Source organism: Myxocyprinus asiaticus, chromosome 7 (genome assembly GCF_019703515.2).
Source record: "Myxocyprinus asiaticus isolate MX2 ecotype Aquarium Trade chromosome 7, UBuf_Myxa_2, whole genome shotgun sequence".
Classification (NCBI taxonomy): Eukaryota; Metazoa; Chordata; class Actinopteri; order Cypriniformes; family Catostomidae; genus Myxocyprinus; species Myxocyprinus asiaticus.
Genome location: NC_059350.1, coordinates 52900532 through 52923950, shown reverse-complemented (window position 1 = coordinate 52923950; position 23419 = coordinate 52900532). Strand labels below are relative to the sequence as shown.

Sequence of the window (23419 nt, the reverse complement as noted above, 5' to 3'; positions counted from 1 at the left end):
TTAATTGGGTGATCTTATTTTCAATATATATTGTGCAGGTTACACCAGAAAAGAGCTCATTTTCCTAATGGGGGGCCTTTAGCCCCGTTGTACCCTACTAGTTCTTTTTGTAACACTTTCAATCTGTTGATTTAATTTTGATGTATTAGAACAATTTGTATTATACAAAACTTACTTTGATTTAGAACCAATGAACCGCTGGTGCATAATAGTCATAATGATGAACTGCTTATATACAGGCACTTTAAAATGTTCTTAAAGCCAAGTCCACGTCTACTGTAACTTTCTAATTAAAGCTGTAGGCTCTTATTCTGACAAGTGAAGATGGATTATTTATTCAGAGGTAAGAATTGCACAATTCATATTACACTATATATGACTGCATTTAATATGGAAGCCCATTTCAGCCACGTAGAATATATATATATATATAATTTTATTTTATTTTTTTATTTTTTTTTGGCAAGTCAAAATTATGAGATGTTGAGTCATATTTATGAGATGCTAAATCGTAATGATATGGAAGCCCAATCCCGCCATATAAAAAATAAATGCAAACTCATAATTTTATGATAAAAGGTCGTAATCATACAATTAAAAAGTTATAATTATGAGAAAAAAGTCGCTATTTTGAGATAAAAAGTCATTTTATGAGATACTTTGTAAAAATTATGAAAAAAAAAATCATGTTTATGATACTTGGTCAAAATTATGAGATGATAAATCATAATTATGAGATTAAAAAGTCAAAATTATGAGATAAAGTGATTCTAAATCATAATTATGAAATTAAAAAGACAAAATGTTGAGATTTAAAATCAAAATTATGAGATAGTCATAATTATTAGAAAGTCAAAATTATGGGATAAAAAGTCAATTATGAGATGCTTAATCATAATTATGAGATTAAAAAGACAAACATTTTAGATAAAAAGTCAGAATTATGAGAAAAAATTCATGTTTATGATACTAGGTCAAACTTATGAGATGCTAAATCATAATTATGAGATTAAAAGACAAAATGTTTAGATAAGTCAAATTTTTTAGATAAAAAGTCATAATTATGAGATATAATAATTGTTTTTGTCAAAATTATGAGATAAATTCTATTATGAAATGCTAAATCTTAATTTTGAGATAAAAAGACAACATTTTTAAATTAAAAGTAAAAAATTATGAGATAAAAAGTCATAATTATTAGATTGAAAAGACAATTTCTTTAGATGAAAATTCAATTATGAGATGCTTAATCATAATTATGAGATAAAAAGGAAGTTTTGAGATAAAATGTCAAAATTATGAAATCAATTATGAGATTCTAAATCAAAATTATGAGTTAAAGTGAAAATTATGAGATTCTTAATCATAATTATGAAATTAAAAATACAGAATGTTGAGATAGTCAAAATTATGAGATTAAAAGACAAATTTTGAGATAAAATGTTATAATTATGAGATAATGAGATCTCATTATTATGATTTAGTATCTCATTTATGACTTTTTAATCTCATAATTTTGATTTACCGAAGCACGATGTGGCAGAAATGTGCTTCCATCGAGTGAAAACCATAAAGACACACTTTAAATGTACAGTATGAATGTCAGTGCATTAGATAAGACAATTACAGCCACATGTCGTTTATTTTAAGGAAAGATAGTTTTCAAGCAAGTTGAAATGATAATGCAATAGATGTACTGTTTCCATATTTGTCCATATTTGATGTGCTGACCTACACCTGTGTGAACGTGACTTCATCCACTAAAATCACCTTGACACCAGTTGAATAAAAACCATTGAGCAAAGATGTCTCAGAAAAGAGCTTGCTTTGATATTTTGTCATCTAATGCAATGACATTCATCGTTCAAATGATATTGTATGGCCACTGTAGTAGCGAATGCATAATATCTTATGTTAACTACAGAACAGATTTGATTTAGACGTGCAGTCTGTATCAACATCAGTGCAACACAATGGCCGCATCCCTGTTGCTTTCTGTTTCAGGTGCTGATGCAGGCGACGCGCTGTTGCCATAGGAACAGCATCCCCCAGCCATCATTTATTGACAGGCTCCTGTACTCCAGCTCTGATTGGTCGAGCTCCTCGCTATGGAACCAATCACAACTAAGTGAAACGCGGAAGTCCCGCCCCCCACGGTCAAAAGGCGTGGCTTAACGCAGTCCCCAAAGCCTATTGGACGTTCTGTGCGTCATTCATGATGGAAAACACCTATGGACTATGTGGCGAGGCTTCAGTGCGTCTCCACCCGAGAGAATGGCGGTCGGGGATGCTGAAAGATGTGGATGCGGTATTAAAGGCAGAATGGAGCAAATAATGAGCAGCATCTTCTGTACTGAAATGCATCTACATCTTTAAAGATCTCCAAATGTCACCTGAATAACCCTTGGAGAGGACGCGACATGCCTTGTATGTTTATATGGTTATAGATGTGATCTGGACGTTTGAGATGCCCCGGAGGATGTTTTGCCATGATGTCCACGCTGTGGCTGTTTGTGAGCTTTTGTTATTTATCTCTCTGGTGAGCGTTGCAGTAGTACAGCCAGTCATGGCTCAGATTCAATGCAAGTTCCCCGTTGCATTTGCTCGGATCGGACTCTGGTAGCTGCTTCAGACAAACGCGCGTTACGTCGGTTGCGGCTAGGTGCGCAATGCGCGAATACAAGGTGGTGGTGCTCGGCAGCGGAGGTGTCGGGAAGTCCGCGCTCACGGTGCAGTTCGTGACCGGCACCTTCATCGAGAAGTACGACCCGACCATCGAGGACTTCTACCGCAAGGAGATCGAGGTGGATTCGTCTCCGTCGGTGCTGGAGATCTTGGACACTGCCGGTACGGAGCAGTTCGCGTCCATGCGGGATCTCTACATCAAGAACGGCCAAGGGTTCATCCTGGTCTACAGTCTGGTCAACCAGCAGAGCTTCCAAGATATAAAGCCCATGAGGGATCAGATCATTCGGGTGAAGAGGTAAGAAAACAAGAGGCATCTTCTGTTCAAGTTGTTGCAAAACTGGAAAATACCATGGTAGATAAGTCAGTCAAAAGTGTTTCCAAATATGGTAATTATTCAGTACCATGGTATATATCAAAGTACCATGGTATTACCATCTGATACCATCATTTTACCATGGGAGGATGCTGTCATGTCAATACGATGGTATTTTTTGGACTACCACGTAAATACCTTGGTATATTATATGTTAATCATTCAGTACTATGGTGTTACCATTTGATACCACAATTTTACCGTGGTATGACTCTGCCATGATGGTAATACCATGGTATATTATATGGTAATCATTCAGTACCATGGTATTGCCATCTGATACCATCATTTTACCATGGTATGACTCTACCATGATGGTAATACCATGGTATATTATATGGTAATCATTCAGTACCATAGTATTGCCATCTGATACCATCATTTTACCATGGTATAACTCTACCATGATGGTAATACCATGGTATTCTTTGGAGCACCATTTAAATTACCATGGTATATGTATAGGATTATCTTTCAGTACCATTATATATATATCAAAGTACCTTGGTATTACCATCTGATACTCTTTGAAACATGTTAGAGTTGCCTACCGTGGAAATACCAGGGTATATTATATGGTATTCTTTCCGTACAGTGGTATACACATCCAAGTACCATGGTAAGACCATCTGATTACATAATTTTACCATGGAAGTCCTATGGCATGCTTTGAAACATAAATATCTTGGTATATGACTGTGGTAATCATTAAATCATTTATCAGGTGACATCTGATAGTGTCATTTTACCACAGTGCTTTTATTGGAATGGTTATAAGTTCAACCTGACTGGAAAAAAGTCAAAGTATACTTGTGAGGCCTATTACAAATGAAGAAAAGTACCATAGAATTACCATGTTTATTGGATATAGAATATGATATCATTGTAATACCATAGTATTCTTTGAAGTACCTTTGGATATGACTGTACCATAGTATACCACCTTTTGTGTAAGTGAGAACAGTCTTCCGTTAACTCAATTATAATATATGATTAGTAGAAACCTCACCTCACATGCCAGTGATATTACACTAAGCAGAGATAGTTATTCCACAACATTTGTTGCAGTTAAATATCTCAATTAGACATAATCACAGTGTCGGTTAAATAATAAATATTATTAAACAACAGCACATTTGTGTAATAAGTTAATGCTATCAATATCTTCTATGAGTAAGATGTATTTCCTAAGGTTTTCCAAGTAGGCATTTATTATGTTAATCTCTTAGTATGGAAATAAGGATTATATTTAGTATAAAAGTAGATGAGTGTAGAATAATATAATGCACCATCTTTGGTGTGCTGTTATTAATAACTCTAATGTGAGGTAGCTTCTATTATAATCTTTCCATAATTTTACCTAAGGCCTAGAAACAGATGGTGTATTGTTTGTGTTTTTCCATATCAACTTTAAAAAGGGTTTGAACTCATTGCTTTCATAAATGTAACACACAAAGTAATTACTGACGGAAAATAAAGGTAAACCTAGCATAGACTCGTAGCTCTAGCATTAACACACAAGAAAAAACTTCAATTATCAATTCATATATCCATGAAAATGTCAAATTTAAAGAGGGACAATTTGGTTTTCCCAAGACCTGGAAATAATAATAGAGCAAAAACAATTCCCATAGTCAGAAGAATCAAGTAATAAAATGAAACTTGCTCAGGAAAACACATTCTAATCTTTACAGCTCTATCAACCATTTTTACAGGGCATAGAGTGAGCTGAAATGCTGTATGAATTGCAAAAAAAATATCTAAATCTCTGGCAGGGGTTGTTAATCTGTAGAGGTAGTTTAAGAAGGGGGCAAATACACGCTGAGACAGCGTACGGAAACGACGGTAAAGATGTCGAGATTTGCAAACTGACCCAAATATAAATGAGATTGTGATGTTGTAAGCCAAAGAAACATCAAAACTGCATTAGCTCACAGTAACCCAAAGGCTCGTTTGACTTTTGGCAGTGAGACCCTGGGAAAGAGGAAATGAGGATGGAGCCAAGAGTTTAGGCATCTGCTTTATATCTAATGTTAAATACACTTTAATTAATTATAGTAAGAACCACAGGGAAAATGCAGACCGTCATATGCAGTTTAGCTAGGTTTTTGAAATAGCCAACACTGATATATGATATATATATATATATGTACACACTGTATATTCTTTTTAGAAACATGCACTGAAAAAATGACCAGTAAGAGTTTATTTTAATTTGGCAATTATTTAGCACATTTTTTCTAAGTACATTTTAATGGTATAAAATTAAGTAAAATCTACTTCACTTCATGACATAAAATGTATTAAAGTGAGTGAGTAAATTTAACTTAAATATTTCAGTTAACTTATAACTGAAAACTAAACAGTACCTTTTACTTACAAATCTGTTGCACTTGGTACTTAAAAAATAAAATTTAAATGAACATTTTATATGAACATCTCACATTTTGTACCACATGACACATACAGTGCATTCAGAAAGTATTCAGACCCCTTAATTTTTTCCAATTTTTTTTATGTTGCAACCTAATGCTAAAATGCTTTAAATTATATATATATAAAAAAAAAAATCACATCGATCTACACTCCATACCCCATAATGACAAAGCAAAAACCAGATTTTTGATAACTTTGCAAATGTATTAAAAAGAAAAAACTGAAATATCACATTGACATAAATATTCAGACCCTTCACTCAGTACTTAGTTGAAGCACCTTTGGCAGCGATTACAGCCTCAAGTCTTTTTGGGTATGATGCGACAAGCTTTGCGCTCCTGGAGTTGGGGATTTTCTTCCATTCTTCTCTGCAGATCCTCTCAAGTTCTGTCAGGTTGGATGGGGACCGTCGGTGGACAGCCATGTTCAGGTCTCTCCAGAGATGTTCGATTGGGTTCAAGTCCGGGCTCTGGCTGGGCCACTCAAGGACATTCACAGAGTTGTCTCTAAGCCACTCTTGTGTTGTCTTGGCTGTGTGCTTAGGGTCATTGTCCTGTTGGAAGGTGAACCTTTGGCCCAGTCTGAGGTCCTGAGCACTCTGGACCAGGTTTTCATTAAGGATATCTCTGTATTTTGTTGCGTTTAGCTTTCCTTCAACCCTGACCAGTCCCCCAGTCCCTGCCGCTGAAAAACACCCCCACAGCATGATGCTACCACCACCATGCTTCACTGTTGGGATGTTATTGTGCATATGATGAGTTGTGCCTGGTTTCCTCCAGACATGACGCTTGGAATTGAGGCCAAACAGTTCAATCTTCATTTCATCAGACTAGAGAATCTTGTTTCTCACAGCCTGAGAGTCCATTTAGGGATTTCATGTGCCTTGCACTGAATAGAGTCTTCCGTCTGGCCACTGTGCTATAAAGCCCAGATCGGTGGAGCGTTGCACTGATGGTTGTCCTTCTGAAAGTTTCTCCCATCTCCACACATGATCTCTGGAGCTCAACCAGAGTGACCATCGGGTTCTTGGCCACCTCTCTTACCAAGGCCCTTCTCCCCCGTTTGCTCAGTTTGGCCGAGCGGCCAGCTCTAGGAAGAGTCCTGATTGTTCCAAACTTCTTCTATTTAAGAATTATGGAGCCACTGTGCTCTTTGGAACCTTCAGTGCAGCCGAAAATGCCTTCCCCAGACCTGTGCCTCAACACAATCCTGTCTCTGAGCTCCACAGGCATTTTCTTTGTCCTCATGGCTTGGTTTTTGCTCTGATATGCATTTTCAGCTGTGAGACCTTATATAGACAGTTGTGTGCCTTTTCAAATCATGTCCAACCAATTGAATTTGCAATCAAAGTGTATAAACATCTCAAAGATGATCCAGAGAAATGGGATGCTCATTAGCTAAATTTCAAGTGTCATAGCAAAGGGTCTGAATACTTATGTCAGTGTGATATTTCAGTTGTTTCTTTTTAATAAATTTGCAAAGTTATCAAAAATCTGGTTTTTGCTTTGTCATTATGGGGTATGGAGTGTTGATTGATGTGCATTCAAAAGCATTTTAGTAAAAGGCTGCAACATATCAAAATGTGAAAAAAATGAAGGGGTCTGAATACTTTCTGAATGCACTGTATGTACCACAGGGAATGTTATTGCATGCTATGTAGTCTATTAGACAACATCACCTTGCATTACTGCCAATAGAAACAAGATACAGAGCTGCACATGCATGATGACAATCAACAGATAATTTATTTGATCGTAAACAGTTAATTTTGAGTTGTAAATGAACTTCAGACTTCACAATACAAGAAATTACCAAACGTAACAACAAAATCAACAATAAAAGTGGTCTAAATTACCTTGCAAACAGTGAAACCATGTAATACATTAATTATTAATGCCCGGTGCATGCTGGGAACACCAGTTTCAAAATGGTAATAAAAATGTACTTATTTTATTTACCAGTGAAATTTACTCAAATTAGTTTCCTACTTTAGGATTGATACATGATGACGCATGGTTAAAGATAACCAACAAACATAAATAATATTTACATATAAGCTAGAGCATTCATTTTTCGCCTTGTTCCTCACGCAATGCTATCTTATGACATCTTAACACTTTACTATACCGCATGACTCATTTTAATGTTTGCATTACATAAGTAACTACATTTACAAACTTGTTTAAGTGTGATCAAATTGCGCAGTAGCTCAACTGATAGAGCGTTGCACCTGTGATGTAAAGGAGCGAGGTAGGAGTCCTGAAGAGCACGTGAGTCCACACGTGAGCGAAAGTCCCATAGAAGCACCACAAAATGATGTGGTTGTGTTTTTCATCTCACATTTGTTTTTTCTGACACTATCTGTTAGGTTTAAGGTTTAGGGTAGGGAGGACGGTTTTGTTGATTTAAAACTCGATAGAGCATTAACCTTAAAAACCTCATCTGTTTGGGAGAAAATGTAACTCGCTTTTAGCGCCACCCAGTGGACATTTCACCTCGGAACTGTCGCGATACGTGTATGAACCACGTAATATAATTTAGCAAAACTGTCGCCACAGTCACATCGTTTGCATGAGATCAGGCTGGATCTATAGGGACCTAGGATGGACTTGCAGAGTGTATAAAATGGAGTCTAGATCTGTGTAAAACGTTGTCATACTGTAGCCTAGCTCTGCACACATGGAAAAACAGCATCCTCAAGAGGAGTTGGGAGTTGGGGATGATTGCTTTTTAAACTGGTCCACTTTGGTGTGCAGTCCACTGCACTGCCATGTCCAGGAGGAAAGTTGTGGCTTATTAACATGAAATCATCTGTCTTCATTTGTTTTTCAGTCTGAAGGGTTATTTCCAAGTTTTCCACACACTGAGGCTGATTATGGTTGACATGAAACTTCAGTATTGTTGATGTTGTGACCTTTTACTTAACATCACCTTATTTTCAAGTCAGTTACTTCAGTAGTGCAAATTTGAGCATGTATTCAGCTTGAAATAGTTCATCGAAAATGGAAATTTTGGCATAATTTACTCTTATGTCATTCCAAACCAACAGTATATGACTTTCTTTCTTTCATGCAACACAACAAGAGGTATTTAGTAGAATGTTCACGCTGCTCTTTTCCATACAATGGAAGCATACAGTAACCAGGAGCTGTCAAGCTGCAAAAAGGTCAAAAAAGTACCATGAATGTTGTCCATATGACATGTTCGCTAAAAAGCCATACTAAAGCTTTGTGACCGAAAATCTAATTTGCTCTTGGAAACGAAATTCATTCTCACATGTCTTGTAACCGATTTTGAGGGTTAGTAAATGATACAGTTTTCATTTTAAGGTGAGCATTTCTTTAATCTTAACACTGATCCTTTGTTTTGGTTGTAACATGTTCCGTTTTTCTTGCACTTTAGTTTCTGGATGTTGCGACTTTGTTGTAACTTAAGCTTTTTGCTTTCGTTCACTTCAGGGAATACTGAAGGAATATTCCAGGTTCAACCACACAAATTAATTTTGACTCGTCCGTCTTTTTCTTTAAAAAAAGCAAAAATCTGTGTTACAGTGAGGCACTTACAATGGAAGTAATGAGTGGGGCCAATTGTTAAAATACTCACTGTTTCAAAAGTTTAGTCACGAGACGTAAACAATATAGGTGTTAACATGATTTAAGTGTGATCAAATCACTTACTAACCACATCTGTGATTTTACAACTGTGAACCCTTAAACGAACGTAAAAATTACGATTTACAGCTCAAATAATACACAAGTTAAAACAGAAGAATTATTGTAAGTGCTTTTATAAATTTATAAGCTTCATATTTCTGTCTTTAAACCATTCAAAAATTTACCGCATTGACCTCCATTGTAAGTTCCTCACTGTAACCTCAATTTTTGCTTTTTATAAGAAAAGGAGGAACGAGTCAAAATAATTTTTGTGGTAATCAACATTTTACCACAAATGCTGTCGATTGAACTGAACTTGTATTGAATGTCGGAATATTCCTTTAATTTCTGACTGGTCTTTTATTTGGGGAAGTTCGGAAAATGTTCACTCATTTTGTTTTCTCTAACAACAAGGTTTCTTTGTTGCATTCCGAATCAGCGTGTGGTCCCTACCAGCAATTACAGCCAAAAGCGTCCCAGCATGCCTTGCTGTCAGCAGGGTCTCTGGAGAAAACACATCTGTTTTTGTTTTCATGGGCTCAGATGGGTTGAATTGTTACTGGGCAACTGCATCGATGAGACCTTTCATTGCATTGGACAGAGCAGAACAACCGTCACTTTCTGACAGACAAACAGTGAAATCAATGTGGTGTAGGTCCTTTAGGACTTCTTCACAGACAGAGTGAAATGATGTGACTGATTGCATTTCTTGGGGCGATTTTCACTTTAGAGTTCTGCATGGCCTCAAAATTAAACCCGAAACTGAAATCGCTCACTGTCTTTATAATTTCTTCTCCAAGCAAGTATTGTTGCAATAGGTTGTATTTTATGTAAGCATCATTGGTAACAGTAAACATACACAGTTTAAACAAGACACGGCGGCCCGTCAGCACACTAGAGCACAAGGGAAAAAAATCATTGGCTTCACGTTTATCAAGCACCAAAACTTTGCTTTCTGAAATAATGTAAAACAATGCAACAGTTTTCTTTGGATATGTTGATCGAATTTGAAAACACTGCCTCCAGAGGCTAAAGCGGTAAGTGTTTCAGAGCATATAAACAAGTGTGACATCCATTTATATCCAGGAGAGGTCGCCAGAAGCCAGTTGTAAAAAGAATTGTTTTCAGCTGAACAGGGTGTAAAACAGTGGAGAGAAATGCTGATTTTATTTAATCTACCCCCAGCCAAAACCCAAATCTAACCCTAAACATTAGTAGAGACAAAATGCAATGTTAGGGATAAAAATGCAACCTCTTTATCACGCTCGTGATTGTTTATGCAAACGTGATTACTTCCTCGTTTGATTGGGGATTGAACTGTGGTCTCCCATACAACTGGGGCAACGCACTACCAGTAGAGCCACGAGGGAAAATATTTGTTGTTGAGCCGTTCCAAATATGTCCGATGGGAGATAGGGCATGACTGTTGCCGATCCTAGAGTACCGGAACTTTCGGAAACAGCATGCCGAATTCCCGTGTGATCATGTTGAGAAAAAAAGTAATGCTTCAACGTGAATTTTTGTCATAGAATTCATTCTAAAATATTATCCTAACCTTTTCTGATCGAATGTGGATTCTGTTTATAGAATGAGGCAGAAAATATATTATTTGTAGCTTTCTGTACAATGTTAAAGGCTGCATTGGTTTGCATTTCTAGTAAAAATACCCTAAATGCATATAAAACATTGACAATCGTGTATTTATTATATTTCCAGTATGTTTCATCTGTCAAAACGTTTCTAACTGTTTTTTGTTAAGCTGTAGAAACATGATGTAGGTCTTCTATTAAGCTCCCAAGGGAAAGTTCCTCAATGACATCATATCCACCTTACACCCATTACATGTATTCCGTTACTCCCCAACCCTGTCCGTCCAGCATCTGTTTACATAGGAAAACCATGGAAAAACAAAGCAGATGCTCAAAAACACGTTTGTTGTGAACGGCCCCTAACTCATCCGTTTGCGAGTGTCTGTGAGTGAGAGCACGTGCATGAAACAAGTTAGGTAGGCCTGTTCATTTTTTCATTAATTTCAAACCCGAACACGATCAGAACCCGAAGTCATACATGAAAAACTGACCCGAACCCGGACTGAAACCCACTGGTTTCTAGGGTCCCATCGGGCCCGGGTCGGGTTGCAGACCTTTACTTCACTAAACAGTTATTTGCGCAGTATTTCAAGGCAAAAACTTTATTCTTTTCTTTTTATTTCTAATGATACTGTAAATTCGGAAACAGTAGGTCAAAAGTTCTGCTGCTGAAATCGGTCTATGCTAACTGAAGTTTGAATCACTGCCCGCAGTGGCCAAAGTTTGAAGTGTTTATGAATGTTTGAGCACGTGTGAGCGCTAGTTTCTGGATGAAATGTCCACAGGGTGGCGCCAAAAACGAGTTGTATTTTTAATTGGAAGTGATGTCATATGGTCAACAGGAATGGATATTTTATCAACTCTACCCCCTAAATCAAACACCAACCCTAAACCTAACCATTTTTGGAGTAAAAATCTAGTTTTGGAGAAAAAAATAAACCTCCGGAATGCTCATCATTGTTTATGGGAATGTGATTTTTTTCCCCCTGGTTTCTATGTGAGCAGAATGCGTGTTTCTGAGGCTGTTAATAAACTCTATGGACCCACCAGCAGATCCAAAGGGGGGGCACTATATCGCAAAAAAAGTTTACATTTAAAACGTTTACATAAGTCAGGCATATGAGGTATAATTTGAAAGCTTAGAATCTGAACTTTTTAAATTTCTGCATTTATGTTACATAAAATAAGGTCTCAAAACATTTGCATCAGAAATAACAACCCTAGAGGTAGTGGGGTAGAAATATTTATATGAAAATAAAAGTCCTTCACAAAGCAACTAAATGGACAAATCATATATCAAATGAATGCTCTCATTCTTAGGAATGTGACAGTACCACAGTTTGAAAGATTTCCAAAAGAATCACAAAGTGAAATATGATTTCTGTAAGTCATCAAATACAAACATCTCTTTTATGCTCCAATCACTGCTGCTGTAAGCTCCAAATAGCTAAAAACTTTATATCTGCTTTTACCGTAGGCAGTTATCTAACAATTGAGACATTGTTTACTTTTCTGTGAGCTTGCTTGGTTGAATAATCTAATGTTATATCTTAGATGTCCACAACAAAATATGCCATCCAGCAGGAAAAGCATGCAAAACAAATCATTGGGAAAATATGTTGTTAACTATTGATGAAATGTTATACATCAACACAAATGAGAGGATCTCAGCTTTCTAATGGCACCTAGATTGAGCTTCTAGTCCACTGAGAGGCCGAGATATTCAATGAAACAATAAGGGTGTGCTTGAACTGAACATTAGACTGAATGTCTATGGACGAGCACATCTGTGAGGGATAAAATGCGTTAGAGCGCCACCTACATTTCAGATCTGTATATTGTGATGGAAGGTGATAGAGAAAAAAATATTTCTAGTGCTTTCTGTCTTCTGGTGGAATAAAATGAGACTTTTCAAAGTGAGATAGAGTGAACAGAACCAGAATTACATGTTTACAAAGTTAGGATAAAACAAATGTTTGCAATTAGTCCACAGTACGTGTGAATGGTGAGCTTTTAAATTTGAGTGTGAAAAATTGCGGGCGGCAGCCCATAAATGCACCAGATTCTAAGGGGTTTATGCAACACACTATCAGTTGTGCCACAGGAAAACGTAAACACATTTGAATTGATGCATAAATGTCTAATGTGAGATGCCGCTGGTCAGTAACTCGGCAGAATGGGGGTCGATTTCAGGGTACAGGAACATTGTCAACACGCAACATGTTGCAATGTAATCATGTTCATCCAACTTAAACAGGTGCTATTTTTGTGTTGATATAGTGCTACGCTGTGAATATTTAAATAATGTCCTCATGAATCTTTTCAGCACAAACATACTTTTGTTCTGTATTATTGAATGTTCCATATTCACAAAAATCAGTGCTATTTGCCTGACACAGTTAACATTGTGCTAAAGCTGCCTGTGTGAAACAGTCGATAAATGTTTGATTTAAAAATTGTATTTAAATAATATGTGTTGTGTACATTTTCTAGTGAGAACGGCACCATTTAAGTTATTAAATTATGTTAAATATCAGACAAGCAGAGTTCTGTTAAACAAACAAGAGGTATAACGTACATTATTGACACAAAATGGATAGTTATGTTGTTTAATATTGCTCCGGCAATAAAAATAGTTTGAAATGAAGGCAATACACGATCAACCGTGGATCAAAATGCAATTAACGTTACACTCTAGATGCCTACGGGAAACAAGCGGAACACTTCTTATTTAAAAAATGTATTGAAATAATATTCTGTAGTAATATTTTTGAAGCCAATACAGCAGGGTCAACCGTGACATGCAAAACATGCATTAAAAAGCATAAAAGAATAATTAGCTATCAAGCTGTTGTCACATAACGCACAAAGCCTAAATTGGTAAATGCAGCTTGTGTGTAGCTTATCGGTCACACCCGACTATTCCAACATGACATGCGGCCTCTACGTTTAGAGCAACCATTCATGCTTGCATCATTTTCTAATAGATGTTTTAGGTCATAAGGCCTGCGCGTCATTTAACTCTAGGGTAATTACATTCACTTAAGTAGTAATGCGATATATATTATCTTGTCGCCATACTAAATTTTTTAATCAGTAAGGCATTAAGATGATAATGCATGTGATGAAGTTTCAGAAAATGTCACCAAGTATCATCACGTGATTTTGCTCCTCTATGTTCGTGGATGTGAAACAGAAACGGTCCCAAACAGGCTCAAACTCAGTTCGTCTCATGGAGTCTCAGAGTTCCCTCCTGTCAGTCTGGCTATAAATAGCTTGTCTTCCCCTCAACACCAGTAGATGACATTTCATCTGTGTGCCGTTTACCTCCCACTCACCATTCACACCTCTCTCGCCCCAAGCTGAGCACACATAATGTCCCTTTGGATTATATGACAAAGAATATTAGCCGAAGCTGGTGAAATGCTGTTACTGATACAGTAGGTGATAATACAGCAAGAGATGTTATTGTCTGTGTCGCATCATAAATAATGACATGGGCTGTATTCGGATTGGCATTCTTGCTTAGAACCTACTTGAATACTGCACAGTATACACAGTACACTAGATGGACCTACTGTCAGATCTGAGGCTGTTAATTGATGGTATATGCTTCTAGTGGAGCCATTCTCCACATTATCTCAACGTCATTTTTAAATATCGCATGTAATAGTGCAATTCCTGGTGAAGAACAACACTACCCATAACCCTGAAGAGAGATCCACCAATCAGAGAATTGTGGCAACCAAAGTGCACCAAAAGAGCTCTGCAGCGACCGCCCACTCCCATAACGCACTGTGAATGATGCAATCGAGTCGCTCTCAAACTACTTATATATTTGTATATATCTAAATATTTTGCAATAAACTTAAAATCAATAGTTTTATATATTTCCATCATTTTTATTCGACTACATCATTTGCAATGCTTCATGGGATTTCAGTTCATTCCCTCATTAAAGACGTTAAGTACACAGTCTTGTACCTTTGTCTTTTTGTCGATTTTGAAATACATTTTTGCGTCAAATCAAAGTTTGTAATGTTTTGATTCACCTCAGAGCTGGTTGGTTTGGTTCAACTCTTTTATAAAGGACTTTATAAATGGGGAAAATACTTCGCAACCAAGACAGCTGAAAAAGTAGGCGGGCACTGTTGCGCTTTTATTATCATCTCAGAAATAAAAATTGTTAATTTGCATTTTTGTGTAAAAACATTAGTCAGTTCAATCGCACTTCATTAGCAACATGCAGTATGGACATTACGTGCAGTATGCAAATATTATATATGCATCAAACACCCGGATGACCTACAGTACAGTACTTTTGCGCATGGCATTTCAACACAAAAACCTACATCTTATTCACTAACCACCCGCAATCTAGTTTAAACAGGGGCAATCAGCACTGAAATTGTGCTGTGTCTTGACTAATTAAATTAAGTCATTGTCATACCTTTACGTGCAAACATGCCTTCTTTCTATGTAAATTAGGCTAATTATAGATTGCGCTTCATTCACAAAAAATTGCAATTTACATTGCGCTATTATTGCCAAACGAAAGCAGGCGGTATAATTAATTTTATTTAAAAGAGATGTTTGTGTTCATTTTCTATCGCTGATATCAGCATTAGTTCATCAAATTATGATCAAATGATGAAGAAGAGCGTTATAACCAGTGTTGGGTGTAATCCAAAGTAATTAGTTACTGTAATCTAATTACTTTTAGTAAAAAAGTAGTGTCATTAATTACATTTTAAATTCTTGTAATCACATTACAGTTACTGACTTTAATTTAATTTTAACTACATTATAGGTTTACGCTTATTTCTAATATATATGTAGTAACTAATAAAGTAATTAGTAATATTATTAATTTTCCAATTAAATAATTAGTTAAGGAATATTATTACAATTTTAGAGACATAATTAGTAATTTGTAGTGGATTATAATTTTTAAGTAACTTACCCATCACTGGTTATTACCTGTCATATATCCAGATGCGCGGTGTGGTCAAGCAGAATTTCAGAATGTTTAAGAGATGGTTCAGGTGCCGCAAGATCAGAATTGCGTGTACAGATTGCATTCAGCAGCGATGTTGTGGGTGCATTTGCGCCATTGCCTGATCTGCATAATTCCTTTAGTGAATGAGACAAAGTTGATCCTTCAAAAAAGCATAACTGAGAACTCTGTTAAGAGGCTTGAAACATAGGGGGCCTGAGTAGCTCAGTGGTAAAATACGCTGGCTACCACCCCTGGAGCTCGCTAGTTCACTAGTTCAAATCACAGAGTGTGCTGAGTGACTCCAGCCAGGTCTCCTAAGCAACCAAATTGGCCCGGTTGCTAGGGAAGGTAGAGTCACTCCTCGTGATCACTGTAATATTGTTCATTCTCGGTGGGGCACGTGGTGAGTTGAGCGTGGTTGCCGCGGTGGATGGCATGAAGCCTCCACACGCGCTATGTCTCCGTGGCAACGCACTCAACAAGCCACGTGATAAGATGCATGGGTTGACGGTCTCAGACGCGGAGGCAACTGGGATTCGTCCTACGCAACCACGAGAACTTAAAAGCACATTGGGAATTGGGCATTCCAAATTGGGAAAAAAAAAAAAGAGGCTTGAAACATGAAACATCTGAGCAATAAAATATTCCTCTTGCAGTCATTATTTAAAGGCTGCTACAATCACTAAAGGGCTTTCTCTTTACTTGATGAGAGCTGAAACTAAACCAATACATGTCTGTAATGGTTTGGAATCTGCAAGCAGGTTTTCCATGACTCAGCTGGTCTGAACTAGGCGTGCTCTATGGGCCGAGTGCCCATCTCACCATCCAGGACAGAGAATTCTTTAAAGTGGCTCGTTTTTCACGAGTGGCTAACAGATCGATACCTCTGGTTTAGAGTATGTTTGGGGAATGAGTCATGCCATTAGACGATTCCTCTGTCTCTTATTGGATGCCCAGGATCTGTATCACCATCTGCAACACAGCTAAATGCCATTGGGAAAGCGACGAATACATTTGTGTCGACTTTAATGATTTTAACCCAAGGAATACTATGATGGTTCGATAGATGTTGTCATAGTTATGTGCTCTTGTTTGAACTTAATCAGGCTTCGAAGCAAAGATCGATTGAACGGCTTTATCTAGAACTAATTATTTATTTACTTATTGTGTAATTACATATTGTTCTGCAGAATACTCACAAGATTCTCATTTGCTTTTGCTGAGGTTGTGGAACGGGTAGGTTTAGGAGTAGGGTTAGGGTAAGGGTTAGGTTAGGGTTAGGGTTAACAATGTAACTACAGATGTAATTAAATGTAGGTACTTTAAATGTAAGAACAATGTAATAACACCTATGTACATAATAAGTACATTGTATCAAATTCTTAAGTACACAGTATTTAAAGACACCTAATATAAAGTGGGGCCATTGGATTGAATTTAAACCTGTTTTGGAATTCGAAAAACCCTACCTGGGCTCATAGAATCATGTTACTATCCCAGATTTTTGTAAAATCATTTTTACATGGATCGTAGTGAAATGGCAGATTATCAGTTCATAAACAATTATTTTTTAACCTCTTTCTCACACAATGCTCTCTTATGACATCTAAACACTTTGACATGTGAGCCAAAAGGGTCATAGTAGCACCACAAGATGACACAATTGTGTTTTTCATCTCACATTTGCTTTTTCTGACACTGTTCGGTTAGGTTTATAGTTTAGGGTAGGGTGGTCAGTTTTGTTGATTTAAAACTTTATAGAGCATTAACCTTAAAACCCTCATTTAAGATATCCAGTACTGTGGACTTTCATTAAGTCTTGTGTCATATTTGTTCACAGGTATGAACGCGTGCCCGTGATACTGGTGGGAAACAAGGTGGATCTGGACAACGAGCGTGAAGTTTCATCGAGTGAAGGTCAAGCTTTAGCCGAAGAATGGGGCTGTCCTTTCATGGAGACATCAGCCAAGAGTAAGACCATGGTGGATGAACTCTTCTCGGAGATTGTCCGGCAGATGGACTACGCCTCCCAGCCAGATAAAGAAGATCCTTGCTGTTCATCATGCAATATACAATAACCCCGACGCAATCAGGAACATGGCTTTACCGGGTTTCTAAAGGGGTAGAACACTGGATCATCATATGGGAGTTTCACATAATCCATTCACATACACGTCATGCACACGCTAATGGCCAAAGTATACTTCAGTTTTTCGCGTACCATGCTAATTTTTTATCACAAAGGAGTCGGGCAGGCTTCGAACACATCCGTATGTTCAGGGTCAAAATAGTATACTGAGGGCTGAGCGTTTGACTGTGTACAAGATGGAACGGTACGCAGAAAAATGAAGTATACCCTAGGCTTAAGGGCGCATATACACTAGAGTTGTAGTTTCAACTGGTTTTGATTCAGGATCCAGATTTTACATTGGCGACCCAAGTTGTTTATTGTACAAAAGCAAATAAAAAATTCATTCAGAAATGAAATGTACTATTATTACCATGACCTTTGTAGGCCCAGCAAATGAAAAATTAATAACCTGATATCAGGTGAATAGTTAAATGTAAAACTTTCAGGTTTCTACACTGGTTTTGGCTCTCGGCAGCCAATAATTTCACAATTATATGTATTGGGTCGCATTTGTTTTACATGCCAAGGTTTTGTTTATGGTTTTTGAGGGTGAGGGCATGTAACACAAATTGTCCATGTTGGCATCTACCTAATTTGATTAGTTTCTACCAACTGAAAGATAGGTTTTCACCAAATACTTGGTGAAAACCAACGTCAATGGCCATGCTTCCAATCAAACTCCATGGTATTTTGGCGTAAATTCATTGGTCACTTGGTAGAAGCCAGCCAAATAATGACAAATATGTGAATCAGGCATCCATTAACCAATGAGATTCTCAGAGAGGCGGGTCTGGTTGTGCTTTTGAAAAAAAAAATCTTAATTCATTGCATTCTGGCTTGATTTCAAATAGATGTGGCTGAAAACGGATCTTACTCGTTTGTATCCGTCAAACGCTCTGTCACCGTTTTCTCTAGTGTGTAAGTGCCCTAATTCGACACAATTAAAATGTTAAAAAAGGTTAATGGGATAATAAAATGCACTGTACGCATGTTTTCACATTCAAAGTTTGATGCGTTTTCATTGGAGATTCAGACTTGATTGTTTTTATATTGCCATTTTGTTTGCACATATAGAACCTGATGTCTTAAAGGAATATTCCGGGTTCAATACAAATCAATCGACAGCATTTGTGGCATAATGTTGATGACCACAAAAAAAACAAAAAAACAATTTGACTCATCCCTCCAATGGCGGGGCCCGGGTAGCTCAGCAAGAAAGACATTGGCTACCACCCCTGAAGTCGCGAGTTTGAATCCAGGGTGTGCTGAGTGACTCCAGCCAGGTCTCCTAAGCAACCAAAATTGGCCCCGTTGCTAGGGAGGGTAGAGTCACATGGGGTAACCTCCTCGTGGTCGCCATAATGTGGTTCGCTCTCGGTGGGCCGCATGGTGAGTTGAGCGTGGATGCCGCGTGAAGTCTCCACGTGCGCTGTTTCTCCGTGGTAACGTGCTCAACAAGCAATGTGATAAGATGCACGGATTGACGGTCTCAGACGCAGAGGCAACTGAGATTCATCCTCAGCCACCCGGATTGAGGCGAGTCACTACACCACCACGAGGACTTAGAGCGCATTGGGAATTGGGCATTCCAAGTTGGGGAGAAAAAGGGGAAAAAAAATAAAATAAAATAAAACTTACAATGGAAGCGAATTGGGCCAGTTTTGAAGGGCTTAAAGGCAGAAATGTGAAACTTATAATTTTATAAAAGCACTAATGTTAATTCTCCTGTTAAAACTTGTGTATTATTTGAGCTTTAAAGTTGTTTAAATCATCATATTTAGGGGTTTAGGGTAGAGGTTGACCAATAGTGGATTTTGCAGATACCGATAACCAAGGTGGTGGAAAAGGCCAATAACCAATTAATTGGCAGATAGTTTTTAATAAATCGATTTATAGTATGATTAAACATTTTTAAGTCTTTCCTTACTATGAAGGACACAGACATTGAGGCTAAAAGAGTCCAAAATGAATAGAATCTCAAAAGCAGTTTATTGTGCAACCAAAATCCCAATAACATCCAGAAAAGCAACTATCGGCACCAATTAATTGATAAAACTGATATATCGGTTTACCTCTAGTTTAGAGTTTACAGCGTTATGTCGTCATGGCAACAGATTTGTCAAATTGGATATTGGATATGATTTTATCACACTCAAATCATGTTAACACACATAGTGTTTATGTCTTGTTTCTATACTTTTAAAACAGTATTTTAACATTTACAGATTGGTCACATTCACTTCCATTGTAAGTGTCTCACTGTAGCCTCGATTTTTGCATCTTTTTTTTTAAAGAAAAATAGAAAACAAATATGCTGTTATGCCACAAATTCTGTCGATTGAGCTTAACTTGTATTGAACCCAGAATATTTCTTAAAACTGCCATTTATTTTTAATCTTAAATACCCAGAATGGCCTATTTATGTTCTTCTAGATGCCCACAGCCCACACCGAAGGTGACGCTTCCTCACAGGGACTATCAGGCAGTTTAAAATGTTCATGAGTGGATCGATTTGTGTTCAAGTGTCCCGTTGCAGCAACCAGAGGTTTTACTTTGTGTGTTTGGGGGACTTTGGGAAGCCAAAAAGGATGCTGGAAAGCACTTTGTTTTTTAATGTTGTGTCTGTTCTGATTTCTGAAATTACTGCGAAAATTCAGCTGATTATGTTGTAATTTTTAAATTAGCATCTCGATATAGAATGTTAAAGATAATGAATTATGTATTTTGATAATGTAGAAAAACAATCATGGAATTTGCTTTAGAATAGACCATAAAGCTCTTATTCAGGTGGGAACAGTATTTGTTTTGAAATGCTTATTGCCACTTTCCACGAACAGGGTAAAAATTGGTGTCCTGTTCCTTTTTAAAGCAATGAAGACATAAATCCCATGTTTAATAGAGGCAGAGCAATTAGATACAGTGGCAAGAAAAAGTATGTGAATTAGCTAGACTTCTGCATTAATTGTTCATAAAATGTGATCTCATCTTCATCAAAGTCACAATTATAGAAAAGCACAGTGTGCTTAAGCTAACAACACACAAACAATAATAATCTTGGGTTAAGGTCTGGGCTCTGACTGGGCTCTCCAAAAGGTGGATTTTCTTTTTTTGAAGCCATTCTGTAGTGGATTTACATTGATGTTTAGGGAAATTGTCCTGCTGAATCACCCAACTTCTACTGAGCTTCAGCTGGCACACAGCCACCCTGATATTATCCTGTAGGATATCATATTAAACTTGGGAATCCATTTTTCCCTCGATGATGGCAAGCGGTCCAGACCCCGAAGCAGCCCCAAATCATGATGCTCCATCCACCGTACTCCACCATTGGGATGATGTTTTCATGTTGGTATGTGGTGCCCTTTTTACGCCATACGTAGTGCTGCGTGTTCTTCCCAAACAAATCAACCTTAGTTTCTCCAGTCCACAAAACATTTCCCCAGTAGCGTTGTGAAGTGTCAAAGTGATCTTTGGCAAACTTCAGGCATGCAACAATGTTTTTGTTGGAAAGCAGCGGCTTCCTTCTGGATGTCCTGCCATGAACACTATGCCTTTTTAATGTTTTTTGTATAGTAGACTCATGAACAGAGATGTTAACCAGTTCCAATGATTCCTTCAAGTCTTTATCTGTCACTCTAGAGTTCTTTATTACCTCATTGAGCATTCTGCGGTGCCCTTTGAGTCATCTTGGCTGGACGGCCACTTCTAGTGAGAGTACCTATAGTACTAAATCATCTCCATTTATAGACAGTTTGTCTAACTGTGGACAGATGAATATCTAATCTCTTCAAGATAACTTTGTAACCCTTTCCAGCTTTATGCAAAGTAACAATTCTTAATCGTAGGTCTTCTGTAATATCTTTTTTGCGAGGCATGGGCCATGTCAGCAGATGCTTCTTGTGAATAGCAAACTCAAAATGTTTGAGTGCTTTTTATATGTCAAAGTAGCTCTAACCCACACCTCCAATCTCGTTTCATTAATTGGATGCCAGGTTTGCCAACTCCTGACCCTAATTAGCTTTTGTTGATGTCATTAGTCTAGGGGTTCACATACTTTTTCCAAACTGTACTGTGAATGTTTGAATGATGTATTCAGTATGTATAAGAACAATACAATAATTTGTGTGTTATTAGTTAATTCAGATAGATTTATTCATTATTGTGACTTAGATGAAGATCAAACCAGCTTTTAAGACAAATGTATACATAAATGCAGGTCGTTTCAGAGGGTTCATATACGCTACAATGCGTTACAGAGTTGTAGTTATTGATGAAATTAATATGTTAAAAAGTATGTCACTTCCTGAATTTCACTTTTTTTAATGGCGGGGAAAAATGCTGTAAAATGAATATGATTTCTAATTTTACAGTTTACGCAAAAATTATTGACACTGTTGTGATTTGAAATTGTTGGATAGAGTCGAGAAGGTCAAGACCTCAGAGGTGGAACAGGCCAAATTCACCATTTTGAAAAATCTTGCCACTGTATGCAAGATAAAATATAGTATAACATAAAATTAACTTTGCGTGAGCACCAATTTCTTAAAATGGTGAATTAAAATGTATTTTTTAATATGCTACGTTCATCAATAGCTACAACCCTGTTATGCATTGTAGCTTATTCATTTTATTTTAAAATTTCATAGTTTTTTTGGAAAAGGTTATAGATAATAGGGTTGCAATATCATAAAAACAAGCCCTAATTTGTACCCTATTTGTGGAAAGCGCCTAAAAATATTTGAAGCCTGTACTAGTTGTGATTTGTAATTTAATGGTGTTTTGGAACGGAAATATTCTCAATACAGTCAAGTCTCATGAATGTTGTACAGACACACAAGGAGAAACACAAATATAGCATTAGTTTAATCGTTTTTTAACAGGGCACCTTGTTATCAATAGATGAGTGCATCTGCTTTTGGCAAAAATGACAAGAATAAAAACAAAAAGCAAATTCATTATCTTACCTTTCTCAGGAGAGTTACAGGCTACCAAATCCGTTGTTAAAGTTTATTTTGGTATTACAGAGCAATTCATCTTCATCGTGTCTGTTATCCATAATATCCTGTGGTTCACAATAACTAATCCAGAAATGTAAAAATGTAGAAAAACAATACAAGACAGTTGTGTGTAGTTTAAATACAAGATGCCAAATCTACAGTATGTTGATTTAGCTGTCATATGCATGACTAGAACATTATTGTTTGTGAATATTACAGCAGTCGAGATGGAACAAGTGGAATAGAAATGGAAAATAATACGAACAATTTTCTGGATGATGATTTCTGGGTGAATCTGCCTTGCCATGCAAACTTCAGGTTTGCCTTTTTAACTTTCATCGTTGATCTTATATTTTTTTAAGTGAACATTTACCTTCTTCCACATGGATTGTGAATATGGTTTCATTCGACACGACTATTAAATACATCTTATTCACAGATTTACAGTCCATGCAGTTTTGAATTGATCTCACCTATCGATTCTTCATACAGTCCTAATTTGTATTGATGATAAGTATGAAATAATTGACGACAGACTGTTGAATAATTGAAA

General features: G+C 37.0%; 1 protein-coding gene across 1 annotated transcript; it reads left to right on the top strand.

Annotated features, from left to right (window-relative positions):
• Positions 1 to 11: 11 nt before the first annotated feature.
• On the top strand, positions 12 to 23306 carry LOC127443856 (ras-related protein Rap-2a-like). Its single transcript, XM_051702841.1, has 3 exons — positions 12 to 343; positions 2005 to 2983; positions 17579 to 23306. Exons 2-3 carry the CDS (start codon positions 2670 to 2672, stop codon positions 17814 to 17816), a joined length of 552 nt encoding a protein of 183 aa, XP_051558801.1. The 5' UTR covers positions 12 to 343; positions 2005 to 2669; the 3' UTR covers positions 17817 to 23306.
• Positions 23307 to 23419: the final 113 nt, after the last annotated feature.

What these genes read in the sequence shown, in the direction of transcription:
- LOC127443856 (XM_051702841.1), top strand. Translation starts at nt 2,670, where the DNA reads ATGCGCGAATACAAGGTGGTGGTGCTCGGCAGCGGAGGTGTCGGGAAG. An exon ending in CAGATCATTCGGGTGAAGAG is followed by an intron (nt 2,984 to 17,578) that starts GTAAGAAAACAA and finishes ATTTGTTCACAG; the next exon opens with GTATGAACGCGTGCCCGTGA.